The sequence below is a fragment of the Tursiops truncatus genome, chromosome 21 (genome assembly GCF_011762595.2).
Source record: "Tursiops truncatus isolate mTurTru1 chromosome 21, mTurTru1.mat.Y, whole genome shotgun sequence".
In the NCBI taxonomy this organism is placed as follows: domain Eukaryota; kingdom Metazoa; phylum Chordata; class Mammalia; order Artiodactyla; family Delphinidae; genus Tursiops; species Tursiops truncatus.
In genome coordinates, this window is record NC_047054.1 from 29,218,392 (window position 1) to 29,244,857 (window position 26,466).

Sequence of the window (26,466 nt, forward strand, 5' to 3'; positions counted from 1 at the left end):
GTCCCTGTGCATGCTTTCTGGAACCTGCACTCGCTGGACCAAAGCCCGACATTTAAAAATACATTTAAGGAGATGGCTTTCAAGTGTTTGCTCTGTTTTAACTTCAGCGTTGCAGAATCCTCAGGGCAGTTTGAACTTCCTACGAAAAGGGGGGCTCCTAGGACCAGGGGGAGCAGGCAGGACCATTGAGGTCACCCCTAAGCTGGGTAGAGGGTGAGTCAGCCTGGCTGGTGGAGGGGGGTGTGAGAACACCTCTAAATTTCCTTGCCCCTCCCAGACAAGCTGCAGGTGGCCACCACCCAGGACTTCACCTGAACCGCATTCCAAAGACATCTGCGATGCCTACACACGTGGGAAGTACACCTGAGAGCAGATCTCGGGCCTCCTTCTCCCTGGGGCCGGGTGAGGAGTTCTTTAGAGGTCAAAGAGGAAGAAGATTCCCATCTCCCCCACCCTCCTCTGTACTGGCAGATGGAAGGAGAGAGTTACCAGGCCAGAGCTGCCCAACTTCTCAAGTTTAAAATTCAGGGTTCTTCTTCCCTGCTCCCAAGTTTGCTAAACAGCACCACCTACTGTCTCAGACGTCAGGAAACGGGAGAGCCGACGTGGGTGAGCCTTGCAACGTGCCGTTGATAGAGTAGAATGAGTTTCCCTCCCAGTGCGCCCCTGAGACCCTCGGGAAAAAGCAGAGGCAGAGAAGGACATCCCACAGGCCAGCTTTACACCCTCTCCTCCCGGCCTACCCCACTCCAACCTCCCCTCCACCAAAACCCACCAATTTCCCATAGCTTTATGCTAATTCCATCCCCAGCACCACATCGACAATCCCTCGGACACCAACATACCATTCATTGATAAGACAGGTCCTAAACCCAAATTCCGTCATTGAGCTTCTGCACTTCCTGGTAGGAAGGGGAGGTTAGCGGCTCAGGGTCTGATAGGGTAGACCCCCTAAAAGTTCTCATGGATGATGTGTTGTTGCCCAGTAACTTCTTTTTCGGTAGTGGTAAAACTCACATAGTATAAAATTTACATGTTTTAAAAAAATTTTTATTGGAGTATAGTTGATTTACAATGTTGTGTTAGCTTCTGCTGTACAGGAAAGTGAATCAGTTATACATATACATTTATCCACTCGTTTTTATTTTCCCCTATAGGTCATTACAGAGTATTGAGAAGAGTTCCCTGTGCTATACCATATAAAGTTTACATGGTTTGGGCTTCCCTGGTGGTGCAGTGGTTGAGAGTCCGCCTGCCGATGCAGGGGACGCGGGTTCGTGCCCCGGTCCGGGAAGATCCCACGTGCCGCGGAGCGGCTGGGCCCGTGAGCCATGGCCGCTGAGCCTGCGCGTCCAGAGCCTGTGCTCCGCAACGGGAGAGGCCACAACAGTGAGAGGCCCGCGTACCGAAAAAATAAATGAAGTTTACATGGTTTAAGTTGTACCATCCAGGAGCGCTAAGGACATTAGCTTCTTGTGCAACCAAACTCCAGAGCGCTTTTCATCTTGACCCCAGTACCATTTCCAACACTCTTCTCCCCCCAGTTCTAACCTTCTCTTCTCTGTCTCATAGCTCAAGTTCTTCTTGATTGCCATTCGTATTTTTTTCATTGACACCATAAAACCCTGTGCGAGGGCCCGGGAATCCTGCCCGGCAGAGGTACCTGTCTTTGGCTCTAAGGGAGGATTCAGGGAACAAAGATCACACTTAGATACCAACCCTCTACCTTGACAGATTGGGGCTGCTGCAAGTAGCACAGATTTCTGCAGAACTGCCCTGTCCAGGAGGCGTATTCTGGTTCTAATGTTCTATGGAGCAAGGAGGCGATTAGTTAATAAAAATGCTATCGCAGGGACTTCCCTGGTGGCGCAGTGGTTAAGAATCCGCCTGCCAATGCAAGGGACACGGGTTTGATCCCTGTTCGGGGAAGATCCCACATGTCATGGAGCAACTAAGCCCGTGCACCACAACTACGGAGCCCACGTGCCACAACTACTAAAGCCCGTGCACCTAGAGCCCGTGCTTGGCGACAAGAGAAGCCCACGCACGGGCACGAAGAGTAGCCCCCGCCCACCTCAACTAGAGAAAGCCCGCAGCAACAAAGACCCAATGCAGCCAAAAATAAATAAATAAATTTATTTTTAAAAAAAATGCTACCACAAATATTTGTGATATTTTTATGTGCCCACTTGACAAGACAAATATGTTCCTTGTGCTATTTTACATTAAACTGGCAAAGTCAGAGAATAAAGCAAAATAAATACAAAGTGCGGCAAGAAGCATAAAGGAAACAAGAAGGAAAGGAAATAAAATATATTTGTGGGGGAAGGGAGACCTTACTTTGTAGGATGGTTACATACAAGTCTTTGGCGGGGGCGTGGGCGACATTTAAGCTGAGATCTGCGACCCACACCATGAGAAAGAACTGACCTTGCAAAAAGCAGAGAGGGCGTTACTGGGCAGGAGAGACTGTGCAAAGGCCCTGAGACTGGAAGACCTGTTTATATTGGAGGAACTGGAAGAAGACCGGTGTGGCTGGAGTGTGGTGAGCAAGCGAGAGAAGGGCGCTTAACTTCCAAATCACGGTGCGGAGTGAGGGTCCCTGTCACAAGTCCACGGGAGAGGCGTAGGCGAGCACAAGAATTTGGCTTCCCCGGGGAAGACCCTAGAGCCCGGGCAGGAGTGGAATCGCGAGCGAAAGCGAAGGCCTGCTGGGGGCGCTCAGGAGCAGTTCCGAGTCCATCCTCCACCACGGCCCCTACCCCGCATCCCACAGCGGGTCAGTCCTCCAGGCCTTGTCCAGGGACCAGAGCCCCAGCCTTAGACCAGGGACTCAGGCCGACTCCTAGGTAAAGAACGCCTTTCTCCCACCTCTGGGTTCCCCTCTACCCGCTGGCCGGTGCTTGGCCAGGTGACCTCGCCGCCCGCGGTCGGATGCTCGGCCCCCGGTACTGCCCGGCTCTGCTAGGTCCGCTCCGTCCGGGAGGCTGCGCGCTTGCCCCACCGTGGAACCCCATTCTCGACTTTCCTCAGCTCGAGTTGGGCGTCCTCCCAACCCTGGGCCCCCCAACACGCGCGCGCGCGCGCACACACACACACACACACACACACACACACACACACACACACACACACACACACACGGGATTTGGAGCTGAGCCTGGGGCCATCTCTGCCTGCGGACAACGGACAACGGGGTTTCCTGGAAGATGCGCCCAGGGCCCAGGCTTCTCCTTGTGCGTCTGCAGCCACTTGCCGCCCAGGGAAAATCGGAACAAACTCGCAAATTTTCTTTTACTACGAGGTCTTGCTGGGACCCACAGCCGATGGAAAAGGGGAGAAGGCAGCCCCAGAAAGCTCAGTGCGTGCACTACAAACTGCTGGGCTTGGCGCCCGCATCTGTGAGCAGAAACACGGGGACGCCTGTCCCCGGGATCCTCTGGAACCCTCTGGAATCCCAGCTTGCCCAGGCTTGGATAACCTTGGAGTCGTGGGCCACCGACAGAGGCGGATTCACTTGAAGACCAAGATCCAATTAAATATATATATATTTATATATTGGACCAATATATATTTATATATTGGTATATTAATTGGACCAAGATAATATATATATTAAAAAATTAAAAAGAGGTGATCAAGGCAGAAACTAGTTTCAAGGAAGTCTTAAATGAACATCAAAGAGATGTAAAACGGAGACCTGAAGCCAACTAGCAACAAAGGGTGAAAAGATATTCTCTCCTCAAATCCTGCTGGGATTCTGGACTGGGGGTACCAAAAGCCCGCATATTTCATATAAGCTAGTAGGAGAGGTCACAGGCAGTTCCAAGCTTTGCTTGTTCAAGGCTTTCTTATCTACATAAACTGAAAGTCACTAGAATTATTTTATTAGGCTCAGGAGGTTGGAGAGAACCTGGCTGAATAAATTCTATCCTCATGCTTTGAGAATGGTTACAAATGCTACCCACTGAGGGTTCCTCTAGAGATCTTCTGACATTAAGGCTAGAAGCCCTTAGAATCTGGGGACAAGAGACTCTTCAGAAGACCTGAAATAAGAATCTTCACCTGTGGGTAAACACAGGAACTTAAGATAAATTCATCTCTAAGCATCAGGAAACCAAAGGAGATGGCCTCATTTGCTCCATGAGCTTGCCTGCAATCCTTCTCAATTATGAGACCCGTAGACAGAACCTCTGCTTCCTCTCATAAGAACTACAATTTATGGAAAAGGTATTATTTATTTTCCAGGAAGGAGCCGCCAGCCTTGATAGACAGGTTTGGGTATCTTAAGCCCAACCCCATGAGGCTGCTCACTTGTCTTGAAGTGAGCTCAAGTGAGCTCACTTGAAGAACAATCTTCAGGGAGTGCAAGGAAGCTGAGAATGGACTTGCTTAAATCCTTGTGCTATATGCAGCTCTGGGACTTCCCTGGTGGTCCAGTGGTTGAGAATCCGTCTTGCAATGCAGGGGACACTGGTTCGATCCCTGATGGCGGAACAAAGATCCCACATGCGGTGGGACAATCAACTAGAGAGCCCGCGTGCCACAGCTAAGACCCGATGCAGCCGGAAAAAAAAAAAAAAAAATGCAGCTCTGCACCTAATTTAATGTGTGTTTCAGGAGTCCCCAAGGTTCAATGATTCATTAGAAGGACTCACAGGACCCAGTAAATCTGTTACATTCATGGTTACAGTTTATTACAGTGAAAGGACAGGACTGAAATCAGCAAAGGAAAAAGGCAGATAGGGTGGAGTGCAGGAGATACCAAGCACGAGCTTCCAGTTTCCTGTCCAGTTGTCCTGTTCCAGTTGCACAGACAGTGCTCAATTTTCCCAGCACCAATGTGTGACAACATGTGTGAGGTGTTGCCAACGAGGCACACCAAGACTTTGATATCCAACGTTTTTATTGGGGGTTAATCACATGGGCATGCGTGCCTGCATAACTCACCTTAACTACCCAGTCTCCAGCCCCTAGACATCAAACTGACACAGCATGACCCAAGGGTTCCATCATACAAACCACTCTTGTCAGGCAGGAAACTCCAAGGGCTCAGACTTCATTTCCCAGTAACTGGTCAAGGGTCAGTCCTGAAGCCCCTTGGAATGTATAGAGTTTGGGCAACGAAGTCCTGCTGTGTTAACATTTTCCTGAAACTTACTTAGCACTTATTACATGCCACCTTTTATGATTAACTTCTTTTTTACCAAGTGAGTTGTATTTCCCCAGCTGGGGTGGAGGACATCATAAGAGCAGCAACAGTGTCTTATACCTTTTAGTATCCTGGGGGCTTGCAGAGTTCCATGTATTAACAGACACCCAATAGTCACTTCTGTTTCATGTGATTAAGGCTCATCTTCCAACTAGACTATAAACTTCCAGAGAAAAAGAACTGGACTGTGCCTGTTTTTTGCATACCTTTTGATGCCCAGATGTTATGGTCTGAATGTTTGTGTCTCCTCAACATGCATATGTTGGAAGCTAATCACCAATGTGATGGTATTGGGATGTCATTAGGTCATGAACGTGGAGCCCTCATGGATGGGATTAGTGCCCTTATGAAAGATGACTCAGAGATCCCTCACTCCTTCTACCATGTGAGGTTACAGGCAGAGGTGCTGTTTATGAACCAGGAGGTGGGCTTTCACTAGGCACTGACTCTGTTGGTGACTTAATCTTGGACTTCCCAGCTTCCAGAACTCTAAGAATCTTAACGAATTTCTGTTGTTTATAAGACACCCAGTCTATGATATTTTGTTATAGCAGACCAAATGCACTAAGACACCAGATCAGGCCCTTAATATGATAGATGCTCAACAAATATGAGATGGTCAATGAACGTAAACATTCCCTTTTTCTCTGGGTCTCTTTGCTGAGGCCAGACCAATGCTTCATCAATGGATGGAGAGAGAGACAGAGAGTGTTTTGCAGAGAAATGAATTGCAGCAATGAATAATCAGCACAGGATTTTTTTAGAGACCAAAGGTTTTATTCCAATCAGGAGCCATTTACTTTTGGAAGCTATTTCTCTGAGTCCTTTGTGAAGAGGACAGCCTCATTGATGCTCTCAGTGATGTAATCTATGTTGTAGGAATTGATACAGGTGAAGTTGATCCGCCCATTCTTGGGGATATAGATATGCTTTTTCTTGACCAAGTAGTCCACCTGTTGGGCTGGTGATGACCATAGGGTCTCAGATCCTGAGGTGGCCACCTCTAGCTCCCCTCTAGCCTAGGGTGAATTATGGAGGAGAGGGAGTGTCAGCCTTTCTGGGGATCCAGAAGCATCTTGAAAGCAGCTCTACCTTCCTCAGGAAAGGATCAAAATCTGGGGTGAAGCTAGGGACTAGTCACCTAGTCCATGAAGTTTATGCTCAAATACAAGCCCAAATACAAGGTGAGAAAGTGGGGAGCTGTCCCTTCCTAGACACTTACGGTTGAGTCCAAGATAGCCATGGGACCCCTTCTGCTCCGTGATGTGATCCCAGGAGCCTGGGGTTCCCAGGAGCCGGAGCTTCTCCTTCACTTTTTCCTTGGTCATCATGACGTTCTTTACAACCCCTTCCAGACTCTGTTTCCTGCCAAGGGAAAGACATCAGGAAATTAAGAGCATAAGGTCTCCCCGTGCTCTCAGCCTCCTCAGTGCCTTTCCCCTCTTCTCCCTTCAAAAGTGGTGGAGCCAGGCCTCCACCTGGGATGGTTATAAATGGGAGGGGGTTTCAGTCCATATTAATGTAAGCAAGGGAAGCAGACTCTCAGGCAGAGTAGCAGGCCCTTGGTCCTTCCTCATCTCCTCCTGCAATCTGGGAATGTTCAAATAATTCAATAATAATTTGACCTGGGTCCAAAAAGCGCATCCTATTACCCACTGCCGCAGGCTGGGCAACCCTCAGCATAGCCGCTGCCATTGGTACACAGGGGCTCCTCAGTAAAGAGTAAAGAGGCAATGTGGGCAGGAAGAGAGGCAGCCACTGCATCCTGTGAGTCAGCAAGTCTGTGGGTATCCAGAGGCTCCGCCCACCCGTCCTGCCCCACCCCTACCCCTTACCATTCTCCCTGCATAGCCGGGTTACAGAGGACAGAGGTGATAATGCGAGCACCCGTGGTAGGAGGGTTTAGCCACAGGGCCCGCGCGAAGTCTGTCAGCTGCGAGAGGACGCACAGCAGGAGCTCGTTACTGAGTGCCACCACCACGAGGATCCCCACTCCTTCGTCTGCAGCATTGGGACAGACAGCCTGTCTCAGCGCCCCCTCTGCCATTCCCAGGCCGTGCACGCGGTCTCTGCCCCTTGCCTTGCTGAAGAGAGGGCTGGACAGCGGGGCTTACCACCCAGCCCCACCAAGTTGGCATCCATGCCCCGGGAAGTTGCCACAGGCTCCTCTTGCAGGAAAATGTAGCCACAGGTAAGAGCCTTAAAGATGGAAGGGACTTGAAAGATCACTAACTCCCACCCCTCGTCTTATAGTGGAGGAAACAGAAGCCCGAGAGGCGTGAGATGGCTCAGCTAGAGTCAGTTTTAGCAGCTGAGCTGAGACCATACCACAGAACCTGACTGGTAGCTCAGTGCCCTTCCCTTCTGCCGCCGGTGCCCTCTCTGGAGGCCTGGGTTCTCTCCAGAGGGTAGGAGATGTCAAACGCGTCGCTCGTGCCCAGGGTGGGGCACCACCAGGCCTTCCCTTCTCCTCCTGCCCACGTCATACCATAAATACCAAAATTCTTGGACAGAGACTGGCTGCAGAAGAACTCAAAGCCTCGAGACACAAAGTATTGTAAGAATCTAGCATCTTCTTCCAGGTCACCTGTCGTTAAACCTTGATAGGGAATGTCAAAAAATGGAAAGATCTGCTTGCTCTGTAGGAGAAAGGAGAATGAGAAAAGGAAGGGACTGATGGAGGCGCGGCAGGTGGTGAGAGGGAGGGGAGAGCCAGGCGGGAGGGTGGGCTCACCTTCATGAGGACCATCAACTGTGTCCACTGACCCTGTGTCAGCTTGCAGCTGCCGATGTTCCCAATCACGAAGATACAGCCATGCGGGGCCTGCTGCAGGTAGAGACTGTCTCGTCAGGCGCTTCCTTGACCACGTAGGTCGTGGCAACGCGACATTGGGAGGAGACGTGGTCCTCCATGTTGGTCCTACTAAAGGGCTACGAATCCAAGCCTAGAAAAGGCCTTGATGATCGAAGGGGGCGGGAAGGGAAAGGGAAACTGTGAATCAAGTCTGGGGGGTGCTTCTGAGCGAGCACATCTACCTCCACCACATCGAGGAGCATGCCGGGGTCCAAGCACAGCCGTGCGGAGTCCCAGAAGATGTGTTCATAAACTGTAAAGCCCATGTCCTGGAAGACGAGTCCATGCGGTTCTGTGGGGAGACATCCCCCACCAGCTGGTACCCGGCAGGTGGAAAGATGGAAGCAGCCACACCAGAGAGTGAGCCTGAGGGGGAGGGTCAGTGGCCGAAGGCAGGACAGTAACAGGAGAGGGACAAGCATACCTTGGCTCGTCCACCATGTTTCTCATGACAGAGGGTGCGGAGGACAACAGTGGAGATTGCAAATGGGGTAGGAATCAGGAACACAGGACGGGGGTCTGCTGTCGCCCCCACTTGCCTAACACTCACCTTTGTGAGAAGAAATGATGTAAACTACTTGAGAATCCCGATGCCAAGTTTTGAGGAACTGGGCCCCCAGCTGGAAAGCACCGCTGTCACCTACAGTGTGCACGCCCCCTGCCTGCCAGCAAACCAGAAGCAGGAGTAGCACCTGCAGGCACTGATGTTTCCCAGAAAAAGCTGGGGAAGGAGGGTCGCTTCCTCATGGAGGTCAAAGCAACATGCTCCAACACATACGCCTCCATTGACTCAGTCAACCAGATTTACTGAGCACCTACTATGTGCCAGACACTGTAGTAGGCACTTGGGATGCATAAGGGAACAAAAAGAACACCCTCCACCCCTGTGGTGCTCACATCCATACCAGGCACGGGCAGCCTTTTTCTACAAAGGGCCAAGTAGTCAATGTTTTAGGCTTTCAGGCTGTATAACTACTCAAGTCTGCCTTTATAGCAGAAGACAGCTCTGGACAAGGCAAGCAAATGATCGTGGCCATGCTCCAATAACATTTTCTGGACACTGAAATTTGAATTTCATATAATTTTCATGTGTCCCAAAATATTACCCCTCTTTGATTTTCAACCATTAAAAAAAAATAAAAAAAGAGTGATGGTGATACCAGCCCCACTTCAGATTCAGATCATCCCCTTCTTAAAAGAGCTTGCACATGAGCACGTGGGCTGGTGCGAGAGCCCTGGTTTGGGGTCCTGGCTCTGCCCTCCAGTGACCAAGCTGGGGGACTCTCTGAGCCTCAAGGGGCCCGCCCAAAGTCTCTTTCAGGTTTATGATTGCACATCCCCTATCCCCGATCTCCACTCCTTGTGTCTCGGTGAGTAAGGAAAGGGCCCTGCTTCTCACCCTGTTCTCCATAATGACTTGGCTGTCCTTTCCAAAGAGGAGGTTCAAGGAGGCCTGGATGAATGATTTCATGCCCATCACTGGCGTGTACTCATAGGTCAGGGAGGGATCCTGGGCGATCTGCATTCGGGTCTTGCGCACGACAGAGGACACCCAGGGTTGGCCTTGGCTGGTCATGCAGACTGTGAGGGTAAGGGAAGAGGGGGCTCTTTTTTTTGCGGTACGCGGGCCTCTCACTGTTGTGGCCTCTCCCGTTGCAGAGCACAGGCTCTGGACGCGCAGGCTCAGCGACCATGGCTCACGGGCCCAGCCGCTCCGTGGCACGTGGGATCTTCCCGGACCGGGGCACGAACCCCTGTCCCCTGCATCGGCAGGCGGACTCTCAACCACTGCGCCACCAGGGAAGCCCGAAGAGGGGGCTCTTAATGCCCACCTCAGCATCTGCGAGTTTGGGCTCTTCAGAAAGCCCACAGATCTGTCCTGCCTCTCTTGGGGCTTTGGGAAGTCATCTAGGAAAAGACAACTTTCCTTTTCTTTTTCCCCTTTTATCAAAACAATGTGTTGTTAGTGAATGTATCTAATTTTCATCTTTTTAAAAAAGGCAACAGAAACCTATGCCATTTAAAGGGCAAAAATGATAGACAACGTGAGAGCTGTAGGTACATGAGACTGAACAAAGGTGACACTGACTTTCACCATAACAAGGGCTGGCTGCATCCCTGAACGGTCCATTTTAGGAGCCATTCTCGGTACAGGAGCGGAGGAGGGAGGGGGTGGAATGAAGAGGCTGAAGGAAGTACAGTGTCCACGCAGGCCCCAAGCGTAGAGCTGGGGGAGAGGATACAGCTCTTATCAAATCCCGGGAAACCCGCAGAGAAGGGCAGAGGGCACAGAATGGCCCAGGAGGTTTCCTGCTCTTTTATTTACCCACTGGGCAATTCTGTTAACAGGAGCAGAGCTGTCTGTCTGGGGAGGCTTGGGCTCTCTCCCGATACGGCCCTCCGAGAGGCAATGATGGTAGACTAGGTCTCACACTCCAAAACTACGAGGCACCTACCTTTATAGGCCAGGAACACCTTGTTAGGGTGGTCATCTTGTTTGTAGGTCTTCAGCAAGCTGCCTTCTAGCTTCTGGGCTAGGGGCACATCCGTGAACACAGACATCGTTGAGGGAGAGTAGAGCCAAGACTGTGCTTCCGCTCCCGAAGGCTTCTGCTCTGCAGCGTTCCTCCAAGTCTGGACCCGACAGACCAGCCTCTTCCCAGAACCTTGGCAACTCCAACGCAGAGGCTCCGGTCAACTGGTCACCAGAGCAACAGAACCCCACCACTCACTGTCTCCGCGGTGGCCATCCTCCAGGGCTACGGGAATGCTGCAAGACAACTGGGGAGAACCCTCTGAGAGAGGGGGCCGGGGGAGGGCGTAGGGAGGACTTGGAACTCCCAGGCACCTCTCCCTAACTCACTGGCTCCTTTCATCACCTAATCCAAAATAACAAGTCAGCCCCTTAGAAGATGGGGCAATGCAGGCAGCCATGAGCCTGGTGAGGGCTCCTCCTGCAGATGGGAAAATCTCTGACCCAGCAGTAACGTGAATCGAGGGATACATTTTAAAAGCTTCTACTTTCATTTTGCTCAGGGCTCCAGATTTTTTTTTTTTTTAATAGAAAGAAATCACTGTTTTCTTCTACAGTTATTTTCATAAAGAGTCCTATGTTTAGAACAGTATAACTTGCAACTCTCTAAGCCAATCCTGTTTCTCTGTTATTTACAGACGAGACTTCTACATTTGCAAACTGTTTCAGTGGTGGCCGAGCAGCAAGTGTAGAAGGCAGAGACCAAAGGCAGAAAGCGTTGGCCTCTGCAGGGTCAGTCTTGCATTTTGCTTTCTTTTTTTTTCCAAATGACTTTGTGATCCTTGCAGACACTGTTGGTGTCTCACTCAAATACATTTTCCAGCCCTGTTGGTAGATAAGGCTTATCTTTCAGATCTACCTTCCAGATTGTCCTTGGCAACAGGAAACGACCTGGCAGGTTACACCCCCATCAGCATCACACTTACACCCCCAGGACTGCCTGATCCTGGCATACAAAAAGCCAGCCCTCTTGCCTTGGGGGATGCACGTGGCTCAATTTGCACTTTAGGGCCCATCCCCCAATCAGGCCAAGGCCCCATCCTTGCATGGCCCCCTCCTCTTCACAATCGTGCTTCCCCCACTTCCTTACAGGTTCCTCCTACAGGGCACTCCCTCTGAAAATCACATGCCCCAAATCTCTGTCTCAGCCTGTGCTTCCAGGGAACCTGCCTTGAGACAATGATAGTGGAAGTTATCCTTATTATTGTAGAAAACTTTAAAACTTCAAAAAACAATAACAAAGAGCACCGATGTCCTACAGTCAATCCACAACCACAGTTAACATTTTGGTGTACACCCCTCTGGTTTCTTCTCTAAGATGTTTATATTTTAAGATGATGGTTATTGGGACTTCCCTGGTGGCGCAGTGGTTAAGAATCCGCCTACCAATGCAGGAAACACTGGTTCGATTCCTGGTCTGGGAAGATCCCACATGCTGTGGAGTAACTAAGCCCGTGCGCCACAACTACTGAGCCTGTGTTCTAGACTCCACGAGCCACAACTACTGAGCCTTTGTGCCACAACTACTGAAACCTGCACACCTAGAGCCTGTGCTCCGCAACAAGAGAAGCCCGCACACCACGAGGAAGAGTAGCCCCTGCTCGCCGCAACTACAGAAAGCCCGCGTGCAGCAACGAAGACCCAACGCAGCCAGAAAAAAAAAAGATTATGGAGATCAAAATTGCCGTGTCATTATTCATCATTCTTGTTTTCACTACACATTTCAGTTGTGACAATTTTAACATCTGTGCCAATGAGAACTTTTCATGCAGCAGGTAATAAAAAACCCAACCTAAACTACCTTGAGAAAGAGAAGGAATTTCTTGGCTCTATAACGGGGCAGCCCAGGGTACATCTGACCTCACTCATCGTTCAAGCCAGAGCGTAATGAGTCGTCAGGGCTCCAGCTCCCTTTCTGTGGTTCCCTTGGCTCTGCTCTTCCGGATGTTTCTGCTCTGTTCTCGGGCTGACTCTGGGCACGGGAGCAAATGCCAGTGTAGCACATGTGCAGAGGAAGCACATCTGAGGAATTTACATTGCAGCTCTGTTTGCAAATAAACTAAATGCCAATTCCTGAAGGAATGTTTACATTAATAATGGGATATCCATATAATGGAATACCATGCAGGTGTTAAAGGCAGCCCTACGTGTACAAATGTATAAAAATATTCAAGATACATCATTAAGAACAAAGGAGGTACAAATAGATAGCAAAGTGGGGAATATTTGGGGGGATATATCAATAAAAGATGCATTTGCATGTATATGCCTAGAAAATCTCTGGAGGGGTGCATGAGAAGCAGGTAACTGTGATCACCTCTGCAAACTGGAACAGGCTGGCTGGTGGACAAGGACAGAGAATAACCCTGACTTGCTTTCCACTGGACACCACGTTGCCCCTTGGAAATGTTAGACCACCTGCATATGATTTCTCATTTAAAAAGTGTTTATGGGCTTCCCTGGTGGCGCAGTGATTGAGAGTCCGCCTGCCGATGCCTGCCGGGTTCGTGCTCCGGTCCGGGAAGATCTCACATACCGCGGAGTGGCTGAGCCCATGAGCCATGGCCCCTGAGCCTGCGCGTCCAGAGCCTGTGCTCCGCAACGGGAGAGGCCACAACAGTGAGAGGCCCACGTACCGCAAAAAAAAAAAAAAAAAGTGTTTATGTTTTCAAACAATGGCTGCAGCCTTTCCAGACGTTACATCCTCACTATCCAGAAGAAGAGAAAGCGTCTCTTCTCTTGGCTCCTTGCAAGAATGAGGAAGCTTCCCTCCTCCAAGCCCCGGCCTCCTTTCTCTGGCTGCAGTGGGTCACTGGCCCATCCCTGACCAAGGATGGGATACTCTGGTGAGTGTAAACCAGTCACCTAGAGCTGAGGGGGAGTGTTCATCCCTCCCAAACTGCACAGCTAAGAATGGACAGAAGCATTCCCAAAAGAGATGCCAGGTGTTCTCAGAAATGGGAGAGCGGAGAAGGGATGCTGGGAAGGCAGTCAGAGAGTGTTCGCTGAATCATCCATTCCCAAGGCTTAAGAACCACCATCTTTTTTTTTTTTTTTTTTTTTTTTAATTTTGGCCGCACGGGCTCTTCTAGTTGCAGCGCGGGCTTAGTTGCCCCACAGCGTGTGGGATCTTAGTTCCCCGGCCAGGGATCTAACTCACGTCCGCTGCGCTGGAAGGTGGATTCTTAACCACTGGACCACCAGGGAAGTCCCCAGGAACCACCATCTTTAATGGCTATTTTTATGTGTGTTGGCTTTGTGCTTCCAAACGTGTTAAACATCCACGGTCCCCATTGCTGTCTCAGCAGCAGAGGGAAGGTTCCTTTCTGGTCTACCCCAGGCTACGGAGAGTGACAGCATGTGGGGAGTAACGGAGGGGGCAGTTGGCTTGTGCCTGAGGCTCTGCCTGGAAGCTGATCAGCCAATAACTGGGGATAGAGTGTTTGTGGCCCCAAGTTCTGACCATTCCTGGGGTGTTCCCTAGAACACCAGCCCACGCTCTAGGGGCCCAGGCTTCAGAGTTGTGACACACGGGCTCAGTAGTTGTGGCTCGTGGGCTCTAGAGCACAGGCTCAGTAGTTGTGGTGCACGGGCTTAGTTGCTCCGCGGCATGTGGGATCTTCCTGGACCAGGGCTTGAACCCATGTTCTCTGCATTGGCAGGCAGATTCTTAGCCGCTGCACCAGCGGGGAAGTCCCACATACTTTGCTTCTAATAAACACTTGTATCTTTTATCTTTTTCACAGTCTTGGTCTCTTTGCTGAATTCTTTCTTCACAGAAGACAAGGACTGAGGCCCTTCTTCCAGCTTTTCACTGCTGGAATCAATCTGTCAGACTTATTGTTGAGCTGCACCCACAGGCCTGCAAGACATGGACTTGTTCCGTCTCAAGAGCCCAGAGTCAGCAACAGAGACATCAATGGTGTAATGGATGAGAGGGACCTTACATGTCTGAAGCGAGGTCTTGGAGCGACACCCCGCTGTGTGGGGCAGACAGAAGGCAGGACAAGGCAGTAGTCTTCGCTCCCGGGGTAATAGAGAGATTACCAGTTATAGGGGACTTGACGTCAGGATGGCTCATCAGTTAACAGGGAAACCAGCAAAGGGGTGCACCCCTCATGGCTCCTTTGGTAAACTATCATAGTTGAAATAGTTCTGATCTAAAGATTAGAACAATCACTAGCTAGGGCCAGGGTAAGTACATAGGCATTTACTGATTAGGCTCTATGATTAAGAGGGAAGGTCAGTCAGGTGAGTAGGGTGTAGGTGAAGCAGGGCCTGGCCCAGCAGGGGATGTACAGAGAGCAAGAGAACAGCCATCTTGGGTGGCCTGACCATACACTTATATATCCGACTCCAGTTTCTTTCCTAACTTCCGACTTGGAAATCCAAATGCCTACATAGTATCCCAATAAATCATTCATAGACGTTTCAAATTTACAGTATCTAAAAACTAACTCATAGTTTCATATCCTCCCATCATTTCTCCCCATTTTAGTAAGTGGCAAGTCCCTTCTGCCAGGTTCTCAGCCCAAAACTCTTGGTCTCATCCCGGACTTCTCTCTCTTTCTCTTACACCCTACCTCCAAGCCATCAGCAAACCCTGTCAGTTTTACTTTGTAACATATTTAGAATCTGTTCACTTTAAAATTATTACTTATTGCTGGAAGGGATGGGTGAGTGGATGAGTGGAGGGTACAATCTGTGTTTGGATGGGCGACAGAGGGTACAGTCTGTGTGAAGGTACAAAGAAAAATTAGCTCTTTAGTGAATTTAAATGTCGTTGGGGGAATTCCCTGGTGGTCCAGTGGTAGGACTCTGCGCGTTCAATGCCGAGGGCCCGGGTTCAATCCCTGGTTGGGAAACGAAGATCCCATAGGCTGCGCAGTGTGGCCAAAAACTAAAAATTAAGTGTGGTTGGAATAAAAGTGTATGGGGGAGAGGAGTGGTATGAAATCAGGTTAGGAGGGTAGGCACTTGTCCATCTAATGCCAGGCCCTTGTGTTAAGGGGTCTGAATCCTACCCCAAATGCTTCAGAAAATCACTGAATGATTTTGAGAAAAGGAATGACACAGATTTATACTTTAGAAAAATCCATCTGTGGGCTTGTGGGAGATGAACTGGAGGAAAGCCAGAGCTAGGCAAGAAGGCCCAGTGAAGACTACCTGAGTTAATTCTGTTAAGTGTTGAAGGCCTGAGATATGCTGTGGGTACCGGGTAAACTCACCAGATGTCCTCCATAAAAATACCAGGCACCACAGCAAGCCTGGAGGGAGATGTCAGTTCTGCAAAATATCTGCTTAATTTAAACAATATCTTATGTATCATTAATAATATTCACTTACTTTTGTCCAACTTTTCTACCTTTTTTTTTTTTTTAAGAAATATCTTTTTCCTTACAACAACTTGCAAGAAATGTTAAAGGAAAGCAAGGCAAAGTTTTCAAAACTGTTTCATTCTCCGGGGTCAGAAGTGCAATACCAGAACGGGTCAAACGAGCTAGCCAGCAAGACTACCAAGGGGATGGGCATGAGAGTTAGGGTTACGGAGAAAGGACTAGTTTGCTCTTAAAATGTGTTCTCCCCTCTGCGTCTTCACGTAGCGGTGATGTTTGCCACCAGCCTCATATGTTTCTCCTTCCCCCCAAATGGTAAGAATTTCTTCATTGGGAAAGCAGCTGCCTGTGGCCCTGGGAGAGTGTTCCGACGTCAGTTAGATTCAGACTTGGGCCCAAGGGGAGCCCGCAGAGGAAGGGCTCAGTCACATGATCCAGTGACGGGGAGAGAAAACAGACAAGCCGGGGGTGGCGCTGAGCTGATGCAAAGCTCTCCCGTGCCCAGCACTCTCTTCTCTGGGAAGAACTGACCATCCACTCTTCCTTCTGGGAATACCAACAGCAGAAGCAATAAGACTTCATCTTGTTTCTTGCTGAAGAGGCTTTGGGAACTGTGTTTACTGTGTGTTATAAAGTGTGGTTCCTCACTAGCAACTCAGAAATGAAAAATGTAGTGCAATGGGTTCTTTAGCTCCTAATTTTCTCAAAAGGCTGGGGAGAAGGAATCATAGAATGACTGGTCATTCCCTCAGGAGTGAAGGACGGAGGCTGAGAGATGCTCTTTCTGGACCAGACAAGCAAGAGTTTCCCAGAGTCCTTTGGAGAAAAGCAGGCCATGGCAGATCATGGGAACTTCCTGAGCTTGGGGTCCCATTGTATTTCGGTTTCTGATAGGAAATCTTTAAAAACAGGACCAGAGAAGGACTGTTAGAAAGAGCAGCCTGGGACAGAATTGGGAAGTAAGTTTATATTTGTTTTTCTATTATTGGGCCACAGATTACCACAAAGCAGCTCAGAACAACACACATTCATTATTTCACTTTCCATGGGTCAGGAGCCTGGGTCTTCTGCTCAGGGTCTCACCAGGCTGCAATGACTGTGTTGGCCAGGGCTGCAGTCTCACCTGGAGCTCAGGGTCCTCTTTCAGGTTCACACGGAACCCATTTCCTTGCAGCTATAGAGCTCACCGTGGCTGGCTTCCTCAAGGCTAGTAGGTGCATCTCTCTTCTCTGCCCTCTGACCTTCTTTTAAAGGGCTCACCTGATTAAGTCAGGCCCACCTGAGGATAATCTCCCTTTCTGTTAACCTAAGTCAATGGATTAGGGACCTTAATTACATCTTCAAAATCCCTTCCCCTCTGCCACATAACATGACATAATCACAAGAGTAACATCCCATCACTTTCGGCATTTTCTATTTGTTAGAAGCAAATTACAGGCCCCACCCATGTTCAAGGGGAGGGGATTATATAAGGACATGGGTCCTTGGAGGTCATCTCAGAATTCTGCCTGCCACAGAGTCCAAGAGCTTCTGGAGGAAACAGCCCTTCCATGAGGGGTGACTGGAGTGATAAAAATTTCATGAGATCAGAACTATTCGTTAAAGAGTTCACATGGATCTCTCACTGTAATGGGTTGAACAGTGCCGCCTACCAAAAGGTATGTCAACCAGAACCTCAGAACGTGACCCGATTTGGAAGAAGGGTCTTTGCTGATATAATTAAGGCAAAGATCTTGAGACGAGATCATCCTGGATTAGAATAGGCCCCAAATCCAAATCCGATCTGTCCCTTACAAAGACACAGCTGTGCCTTTCTATGAGACAGGAAAGGAGAGGACACACAGGGACACCGGGGGAAAGTGAAGACAGAGGTAGACGTCAAAGCTATGTGTCTGTAAGTCAATGAAAGCCAAAATTGCCACAGCCACCAGAGGCTGGGAACGGGGCCTGGAATGGACTCTCCTTCAGGGCCTCCGGAAGGAACCAGCCCTGTCAACACCTTGATTTCAGACTCCTGGCCTCCAGAACTGTGAGAGAATGGATTTCTGTTGTTTTAAGCCTCCAAGGCTGTGGTCACTTGTTGTGGCGGTCTTGGGAAACGAGCACGCTCACCGTCCCCATGTGAACTAATGTCCAGGAGATGGGCTTGGTGGCCACAGGTACGACACGAACGCAGACTCTACAGAAATGCCAGTTCCCAGAGATGCCCTAGGGGAACCAAAGCAAGGCAGCCTTGTAAGGCAAGCCACGTTCATTACAGAATGTAGGAGATGTCCGTTCATTGTTATCCTTTTGTTGCCTCCCTTCACTGATGAATGTGTTTGATTCAGCAGCTATTAAAAAAAAAAAAAAAAGCGAAAACAACGGTAGCTTAACAGGATAGACATTTATTTCTCTTTCATTTAAGAGTTTTAAACATAAGCAGTTCAGGGCTAAAAAGATGACTTCACACCGCTGGACACCCAGGCTCCCCATGTCTGGTTTTTCTGCCATTGGCAACACATGGTTGCCATCTCATGACCCAATGTGGCTGCTTCAGTTCTTACCATCACATCTGCATTCGAGCCGGCTGGAAGTGGACAAGCGGACATGGGGGATACACCCTTTCCCTTTCAGACGTGGAAGCTGCACACTTCAGTCAGCTAGGACTTAAGTCACTTAGTCACACCTAGCTGCAGGTGAGGCCGCAATGTGTTTTTAGGGAGGCCACGTGCCCCAATCAAACTTAAGGGTTCTGTTACTCAAGGAAGAAGGGAAGAATGGAGAATGGACAGCAAATTCTGCCCACAGGAGACAACAAACGCGAAGTCTGACTTGACGAATCGCCTCTCAAATCTGGGGCCCAGGGAGATGGGAGAAAAGGCTCGTAACTGGAAATCCAGGAGTGCGTAGCATGCCCACTACCCTTCTGACTGATTATAGGATGAAACAGGGCCTGGGAAATGTGGGTTTGAGACAGCAGTAATAAGATGAGCGTGGAGAGTTAAAAGTGTTCCTGCTTCCCCACCACACCCTCAGCTGTGGGTAGAATTGTGTCCCCCTAAAAGAGATGTTGAATCTTAAACTCTGGTACCCCAGAATGTGACCTTATTTGGAAATAGGGTCTTTGCATGTATAATCAAGTTAAAATGAAGTCTTACGGAATTATGCTGGGCCCTGATCCAATGGCTGGTGTCCTTATAAGAGGAGGGAAATTTGGACACAGACACACGGGGGAGAAAGCCAGACAAAGACGGAGGCAGAAGTTGCAGTGAGGCAGCTATGAGTCAGGCGACACCCGGGCTTGCTGGCAGCCACCAGAAGCTACAAGAGGCAAAAGGGGATTCCTACCCCAGAGCCTTCGGAGGGAGAATGATCCTGCCAACACCTTGATTTTGGACTTCTAGCCTCTAGAACTGAATAATTTTCTGTTTGTGGTGATTTGTTATGGAAGGTTTAGCAAACTAATATACCATCTCCCTCTTCCGGTTCCTTAGGGTACATTCTCACAAAGGTACCATAAAGCACAGACATCTAAAAGTGCCCTCTCTCTTAAACCTTCTGTCCATCCTTAAAATTACCTCATTATAAATGCTGCACCCCAATGGTAGGGTGAGCCAAACCATGACCAAAAGGTCAGGCACAGGCCAGATCAGGGTCTGAATGTGAAAAGAGAGCTGGAGGGGGAGGTGTACAGTGACATGGAGGTGACACCATTGGAATCAACCTGAGGTAGGGATGAACCTGTGGAAGAAAGACCAGGCAGGACATGCCCACAGTGACCAAAGGCAAGTGGGTCCAAGATCCAGGCTGTCAACAGAAGCAGGACCAAACAAAGACCAAAGCCAGGAGACCTGGGTCTAGTCCGAGCTCCGTACTCCATGACACCCCTTACACTGGAGGAGCCCTTTCAGTTTCCAAATCTTTTCACATACAGCCTCTCATCTGAGCTGCAAAACCAGTGTGCAGGAACTGAGTAGAGCAGTAATATAATCTGTGTTTGATTCACAGGCAAACAGAGATGTTAAATCACTTGTTCTGTGTGACTGATGGTGAGCAGTGAGTGCAGGGAAAAGAAAGTGAACTTGGGAGCCTGGTAGACTGGGTTAGAATCAGCACAGCAAGCTCTTTGATTTCTATGCAGCTGTATTTTTTCTTTGTTGTCATTACAACATAACATTTGGAGAGCACCTCTTAGAGTGTTGGCATATTTATTGATGGGTCATTCCCTTCCTTCCTTTTTTATTTGTTTTTTCCAGCTCCAAATTCTGTGCAGTGTTGCCTTTCATTGACTACACTAATCTTGGCTACTCACAATTCACCTCTCTAGAAGTCAGTTTCTTCATCCATTTTATCAAAGGATTGGGCTAAACCATTCCTAGGGTCTCTTCAAGTTTTTGCAAGTCAGGGCAACTTGCAAACTCTGTCCACACCTGTTGTACCTTAAACCGCCGTCAGGGGGCGCCTCGCACCGCTTATGCCTTGGATGGAGCACAAAAGCTCTGCATAAACGCTGAAGCTGCAAAGCTCTGCCTAGGGCTCCCCAGAGGTCGATGAGAGCCAGACGTCCCAGTCACCGTCATTCCCCTTCTAAAGGCAAGAGAGGAGAGAAAGGGTTATTCTCCGTTTATTTTATAGATGAGGAAACTGAGGAATGCATTCTGATTTTCCTTAATCCCATAATAGTATGAGCTACGAAAGAGTCGATGGCCCTATGGAGTTTCTGCTCATCAGACAGTTGAGCATCATCTTCAACTGCTCACTCATTGGCCTAAGGCAGACTGTCCGCAGGGCATTTGGCAGGGGGCTGGGGCGGGCATTAGCAGATCTGTACCCCCATTGCCAGCTCCCATTTTTTCCCGGGACAGACACACAAACAAAGACATATTCCCTCCGCCAAGAGGGTCTGAGAGGGAGCCTGGATCTCTGGCTTTTAGGATGGAACCATAAAGGAAACTGTTTCCATGGCCTTCACCTGTGGCCCCAGGACGACAGGGAGAAGCTGCTCAACTCTGTAAGGGTTGAGGGATGAAGCTGGTGTGGAATGATAGCCCCGTGACCCCGCACAAGGACCACAGCCTGCACTTACCATCACTCCCCAGAAGAATCTACCACGGGGAGAGTCCTAGGAAAGTCTGTTATCACCTCCCCCTCTCCCTAATTCTGCCTGCCCCTCAGCAGTCCCACCTGATGCAGAAGGAAGGTTCCCTCTGAAAAACCCAGTCACCCCTCATCCCCTGTCCTCCAGCTCAGCACTCTCCCCTCCCACCCCCTCCCTTCTGCCCACGCCCAGACAGGGCCCGCTGTTCGCTGTTCGGAGGGCCCTTTTGTTCTCACTGGTCTGTAAGTCTTCACACCCCTAGGCTCCGAGGATAGTTGTTTGTCTTCCACAGTTCAAGTGCTCAGGCCCCGTGCTCGCGCTAGCGAGAGCAGCCCACTTGGCATCCGAGGATGTAAATCTCCCTCAGCCTGACACCTGGCCACACGTTGCTGGAGAAATGACCAGAGCAACCGGCTGCCTCTCCATCAGATGCACCGGTGACAATTCGCAGATGGAGTCCACAGCCCCAGTGCAAGTCTAAACACTCCAGAGGAGACTGACAGCTGGCACGCGGGTGCACGTCGAGCAAGACTCAAGCCTTATGAGCCCCTGGTTAGCGTTCAAGGACAATTCTACACACCAGAGCGCCCTTCCTCCCCCAAATCATCATTCTCCCCTGCCTAGCACTGACTGGGCAACTTCCCTCGGCGATGCTGGGAAAATATCCAGAGATGGGGAGAGAGCAGAGGCCCTCTTACGTGTCCCCAGGCTAAAGCAAGACTTCCCTCTCCCCTAAGGGTTCAACAGTTGAGTCCTTGCCAAGAAACTTTCCATACCTCAGACACCAGAGATCTCACTGCTCTGGGTCGAAAAGGAGAAAGTCATCTTTGGTATGCAAACATCCTAAGAAATAAAACCTGGCCTCCTGGACAAGAGAAAGCAGCTGAAGCCAGGTCCAATTCACAGGCAACACCCGTATGTGGAAATCCACCGAGCTCATCTTCAGGGCAGATCAGAGTTTCATATCCCTGGAGCCCCTGAACTTAGCCAATGCATTGTATGCTGCTGTCATCCAGCACGTTAAACTTTTGACGATTTAGTGGCTCTCCTGTAAATCAGCCCGGACAATGGTCTCTGCTCATGGAGTTTAAATAAGAACCCACAAAATGACCCGGGGATTTCCATAGCAATTTTCTTGCCATAGGAAACTGCCTGATAAAGTTCATAAAAATTGAAATAAGGGGAAAAAATTATCAACGAGCTCAAACTTGTAATTCCAGTTTTACTTCAAGAGGATAATATAGGGCTTCCCTGGTGGCGCAGTGGTTGAGAGTCCACCTGCCGATGCAGGGAACACGGGTTCGTGCCCCGGTCCGGGAAGATCCCATATGCCACGGAGCGGCTGGGCCCGTGAGCCATGGCCGCTGAGCCTGCGCGTCCGGAGCCTGTGCTCCGCAACGGGAGAGGCCACAACAGTGAGAGGCCCGCGTACCGCAAAAAAAAAAAAAAATTGACCGAAGGAGATACCGAATGCTTCCTGATCCCGAGCCGTCAACCCCTTCGCCTTGGCTACCTACCAGTCGAGCGGTGGGCGCTGCCTGGATTCTGCGGGGCTGGTCAGGGCCGCGGGGGCGGGGAGGCGGCGGCAGGGTGCTCCTCGGGCCGACAGCGGCCCAGCAGGCGGCGGAAGGCGCTGCGAAAGACAGGGCTGCGGCAGTAGATGAGCGGGTTGAAGGCAGAGTTGGCATAGCCTAGACAGTTAAGGGCGAGGAAAGCGGGGCCGGGCACTAGAGAGGGGCCCCCGAGGGCGCGCAGCACGTTGACTACAAAGAAGGGCAACCAGCAGAGAGTGAAGTTTCCCATGATGAGCCCCAAGGTGAGCAGGGCGCGGTGTTCCCGCAGAGGCAGAAGGCGCGCCGGCCGCCGACCGTAGGAGGGCACCCCTGCGGGCCAGGCGCACGGCCCCGCCGGGGCGGGGCACAGGGAGCAAGACCGAGCCCGCGGAGACTCCTCTGGCGGGAAGCGGCCCAGCTCCCGGAGCAGAAAGCGCAGCTGGCGCGTAGCCACCGCGAAAACTCGCGCGTAGACGAAGAGCATCACCAGGAGCGGAAAGTAGAAGGAGACGGAGGAGAGCGGCGCGTAGGGCATGTTGGAGGCGAAGGCGCAGCAGCGCGGATTGCAGTGGCAACGCTGCGCCTCGGCGTCGGCCCCGACGCGCCACCATTTGGTCATGATGGGCGCAAACGACACCAAGGCGGACACGACCCACACCGGGACCACTGCTGCCCGGGTTCGGCGTTTGGTGACCAGCGCGCCGTAGCGCAGCGGGTCGGTCACGGCCAGGTAGCGGTCCACCGCCAGGGCGCACAGGGTTTCCATGCTGACGGTCACACACAGCACGCCCACCGAGGTCCACAGCTCGCAACCGGTGGCGCCCAGGGGCCAGTGGCCGGTCAGCGCCAACGTGGCCCCCCGCGGCACTACCAGGAACCCCACCACCAGGTCGGCTGTGGCCAGCGAAGTCACGAACACGTCGGTCATGGTCTGGAGTCTCGGCGTCCGGGCGATGGCCACGATTACCAGCAGGTTGCCCCCCACGGTGGCCAGCACCGCCAGCGCCAACAGAGCCCCGCTAGTGCCACCGCCCACGGCACCCCGGGCAGCCCGCTCCCGTTGGCAGTATTGGGCGCCCGGGTGGGGACATCTGGCCACGGGGCCAGAGGGCTGTTCCCGTGCGGCCAGGGAGCCATTCTCGCGTCGCGCGCGGGGCGGGAGGGAAAGAGGGAAGGGGTCTCGCAGCTTACACGGCTCAGGGGACGGGGCAGCGGGCCGTGGGAGCGATTCCCCCGGCCTGGGCCATCCTCCCCAGTCGACCCGCGAGAACGCACAGCCTGCCCCCCCCCGCGCTGGGTGCCACCACTGGGGAGGGGGTGGGAGGAGGAGTGGCGGCCCTTAAAGGGGCAGCGGCCAATAGTCGCGACGCTCGGCGTCTGTAGGGAAATTGGGGCGTGCGTAGGGAAGCACGACGGATGCTTGACTCCTCCATTAGCCAAATCCGGAGTAAGATGTGTAAGAGGTAGGTCACGCCGTGTGTTCTCTGCCACGATGTGTCCGCTCCTGCCATGACCGGCGCCTGCGCTGACACGCTCAGCGCAGCGCTCCAGCGGCGTGGGTTTTCTGCACCAATTTCCCCGGAAGGTCCAGCAGCAACTCTCGAGGAAGACACAGGAGAAGCCCCCAACCCTTTACCTTGTCGGAGGAAAAGGTAACCCTCCCAAGGCAAACAAGACGACCCACAGCAGCCCCTCTTCTACTTGGGTGTCCCTCCCCCTAAGATATTGTAAGTTAAGTCATAGAGGGCAGCCAGGGTCTTCCCTCTTCTCCCAAGACCCCCTTCCAATGAGATCTGACCCCCGTCGCTTCTATCCACTTACCCTCCCTGTCACTCTAGTTTCCCTTCTTTTTTTTTTTTTTCCTTTTCAAATCTTCCATTTTCCAGGAGTCTTTATCATTACCTGCTCATTTGAATTTGGATTTGGCCTCAGGTAGCCTAAGATGCTGAGAGTTTCCATTTCTCCGTCTTCCACATTGCCCCCTCCACACATTTTCCACCAAGAAAGCTTCTAGGTGAGCCCCTTCTCTTAAAATGCTCCTGTTGTAGAGACGCGTTAAAAATGAACAAATGGGTTCCAGGTTGAGGCTTATCCACCGTCACCCCCAGCTCTCCACAAATCCTCCATCACCATGGCAAAGTCTTCTCTCTACTTCCCTGAAGATTTTATTCACGAACATTTGAAAAGTAGAAGACACTGAGCTGAGGAATCCACACATTGCGTCTTGGAGCATGTGGAACCACAGGCCTGGTATTTTAGTGTCCGTTGAAGTCTCTCTTACAATCCCATCAGAGGATCCCTTCACCTGAAGAAGCCCAGGGCCTCCTCCCTTCCCCTTTCCCTCACCCACACTGATGCCTGGTTCCCAGCCCGGCTCTCCCGGTGGCTAAGCCAGTTCCTCTCAAAGTGGGTGTGGGGAGATTAGGCTGCAAAACAGTGTTCAAGCTGAAGGGCAGGGAGGTATGACACCTTTATTAAGTCCTATCGATCCCCAACCTTGAAACTTCTTGCCTCCTCCCCTGAAACAATGGGACAAAAGGGGGTGAAATTATCATGGAAAATGCCTCCGGGGCCATGCCTTAGGGAGAGTCTTTTGAACAGCTCTATATTTCAAAAGAACCCTGTAGAGTCACTGGTCTAAGCAATCCCTCTGGGAGGCTGAGCCAGGGCCTGGGAGTTAGAGAGACTGGAGGGGAAGTGAGGACCGAAAATTATCCTCAAGGAAAAAGAACCCAGCTGCCTACCCACGAGCAGGGTTGGTCAGTGGCTCCCAAGCAAATGCCTTTTGTGCCCATGCTGTACCCCAGGCAGGCCTTTGGATCCGTGGAAGTGCATCGTGGGTAAAGGTGGAGAGGCCCGGCCTCTACCCCCAACCTCCAGTCACTACCAAGCTTTGCAGGCCCCAGCTGGCCAGAGTCTTGACCGTGGCCGCTTGCTGACCATCAGGGCAGTCACTCCCAAGTTGGGTTTTGCAACACCCCAGAGAGTGTTGCCAGTTACCACAAAGGGGTGACAGAAGAGTCTCCAAGAGTAATCTCTAAAACAAATCCATGTCGTGCAGCAGGGTTTTTTGTTTTTTGTTTCTTCCAGGGTGCCAGAGTTTGTGGGGGGAAGGGAGAGGGGTGCCAGGAAGTCAAGCGGCTTCAAAGGCTGCTGTTGTGCTAGGGGTGACCTTGTTAGTCTGAGGAACTGTGTAAAAGTGTTTACATCTCAAAAAAAGACAAGATTTCCCAAACCACGTGAGCGTGCCTGCGTTTGGGAAATGATGAGGCCCATAACCAAAGGAGACTGTGAGGAGAGGAATTAGGGCCCCTGTTAGTGGAGGCATTTAGGAGCCAGCAGAGAGCAGTGACCCAGCACCTGGAGAGCTTCCTTCTTTGCTCTGGCCCATCCCCTATCCCACCTTTCTCAGTCTGGCCTCCCCACCTCACCGACTACCTTGGGGCCCACAGGGAGAAGGGGTCCATCGTTTACCACTTTGGTCTCTTTTTTATCTTGCTTTTGTGTTTCTTACTTTTCTCTTTTGACTAGGTGAGGCATCCACGTTATTCAGCCATCAAAATATACAAAAGGCGTGTAATACAAAGTTGCCTTCAGCCCAGTTTTCAACTCCCTAACAGATAACCACCATTAATTAGTCTCTTGTTTATCTTTCCAGTAATATTTTATATATAAACAGGTCAATGCAAATACATATGGCTTTGTCGTTTCTTTTCGACCCAAATAGTAGAAAAATATACCGACTGTCCTGAACGTTGCTTATCTTACCTTAACAATATATATCTGTGACGCTTCCATACCAATGCACAAAAGCCTGCCATTTTTAGTATTCCATCGTATGGCTATACCATAATCTATGAAACCGACCGGCTATTAATAGACATCTAATTTACTTCCC

General features: G+C 50.8%; 2 protein-coding genes across 2 annotated transcripts; both read right to left on the reverse strand.

Annotated features, from left to right (window-relative positions):
- Positions 1-6,014: 6,014 nt before the first annotated feature.
- On the reverse strand, positions 6,015-10,628 carry GOT1L1 (glutamic-oxaloacetic transaminase 1 like 1). Its single transcript, XM_004311797.4, has 9 exons — positions 10,523-10,628; positions 9,466-9,647; positions 8,617-8,728; positions 8,249-8,358; positions 7,947-8,039; positions 7,701-7,851; positions 7,048-7,213; positions 6,435-6,577; positions 6,015-6,173 (listed from the first exon to the last, which is right to left on the reverse strand). The coding sequence occupies exons 1-9, from the start codon at positions 10,626-10,628 to the stop codon at positions 6,022-6,024; spliced, it is 1,215 nt and encodes a 404-aa protein (XP_004311845.3). The 3' UTR covers positions 6,015-6,021.
- Positions 10,629-16,962: 6,334 nt separating this feature from the next.
- Positions 16,963-23,705, reverse strand: ADRB3 (adrenoceptor beta 3). Its single transcript, XM_004332169.4, is given in 3 exon segments — positions 16,963-20,504; positions 22,533-23,588; positions 23,591-23,705. Coding segments are annotated over 2 exon segments (1,131 nt in total). The 3' UTR covers positions 16,963-20,504; positions 22,533-22,572.
- Between the last annotated feature and the right edge of the window lie 2,761 nt (positions 23,706-26,466).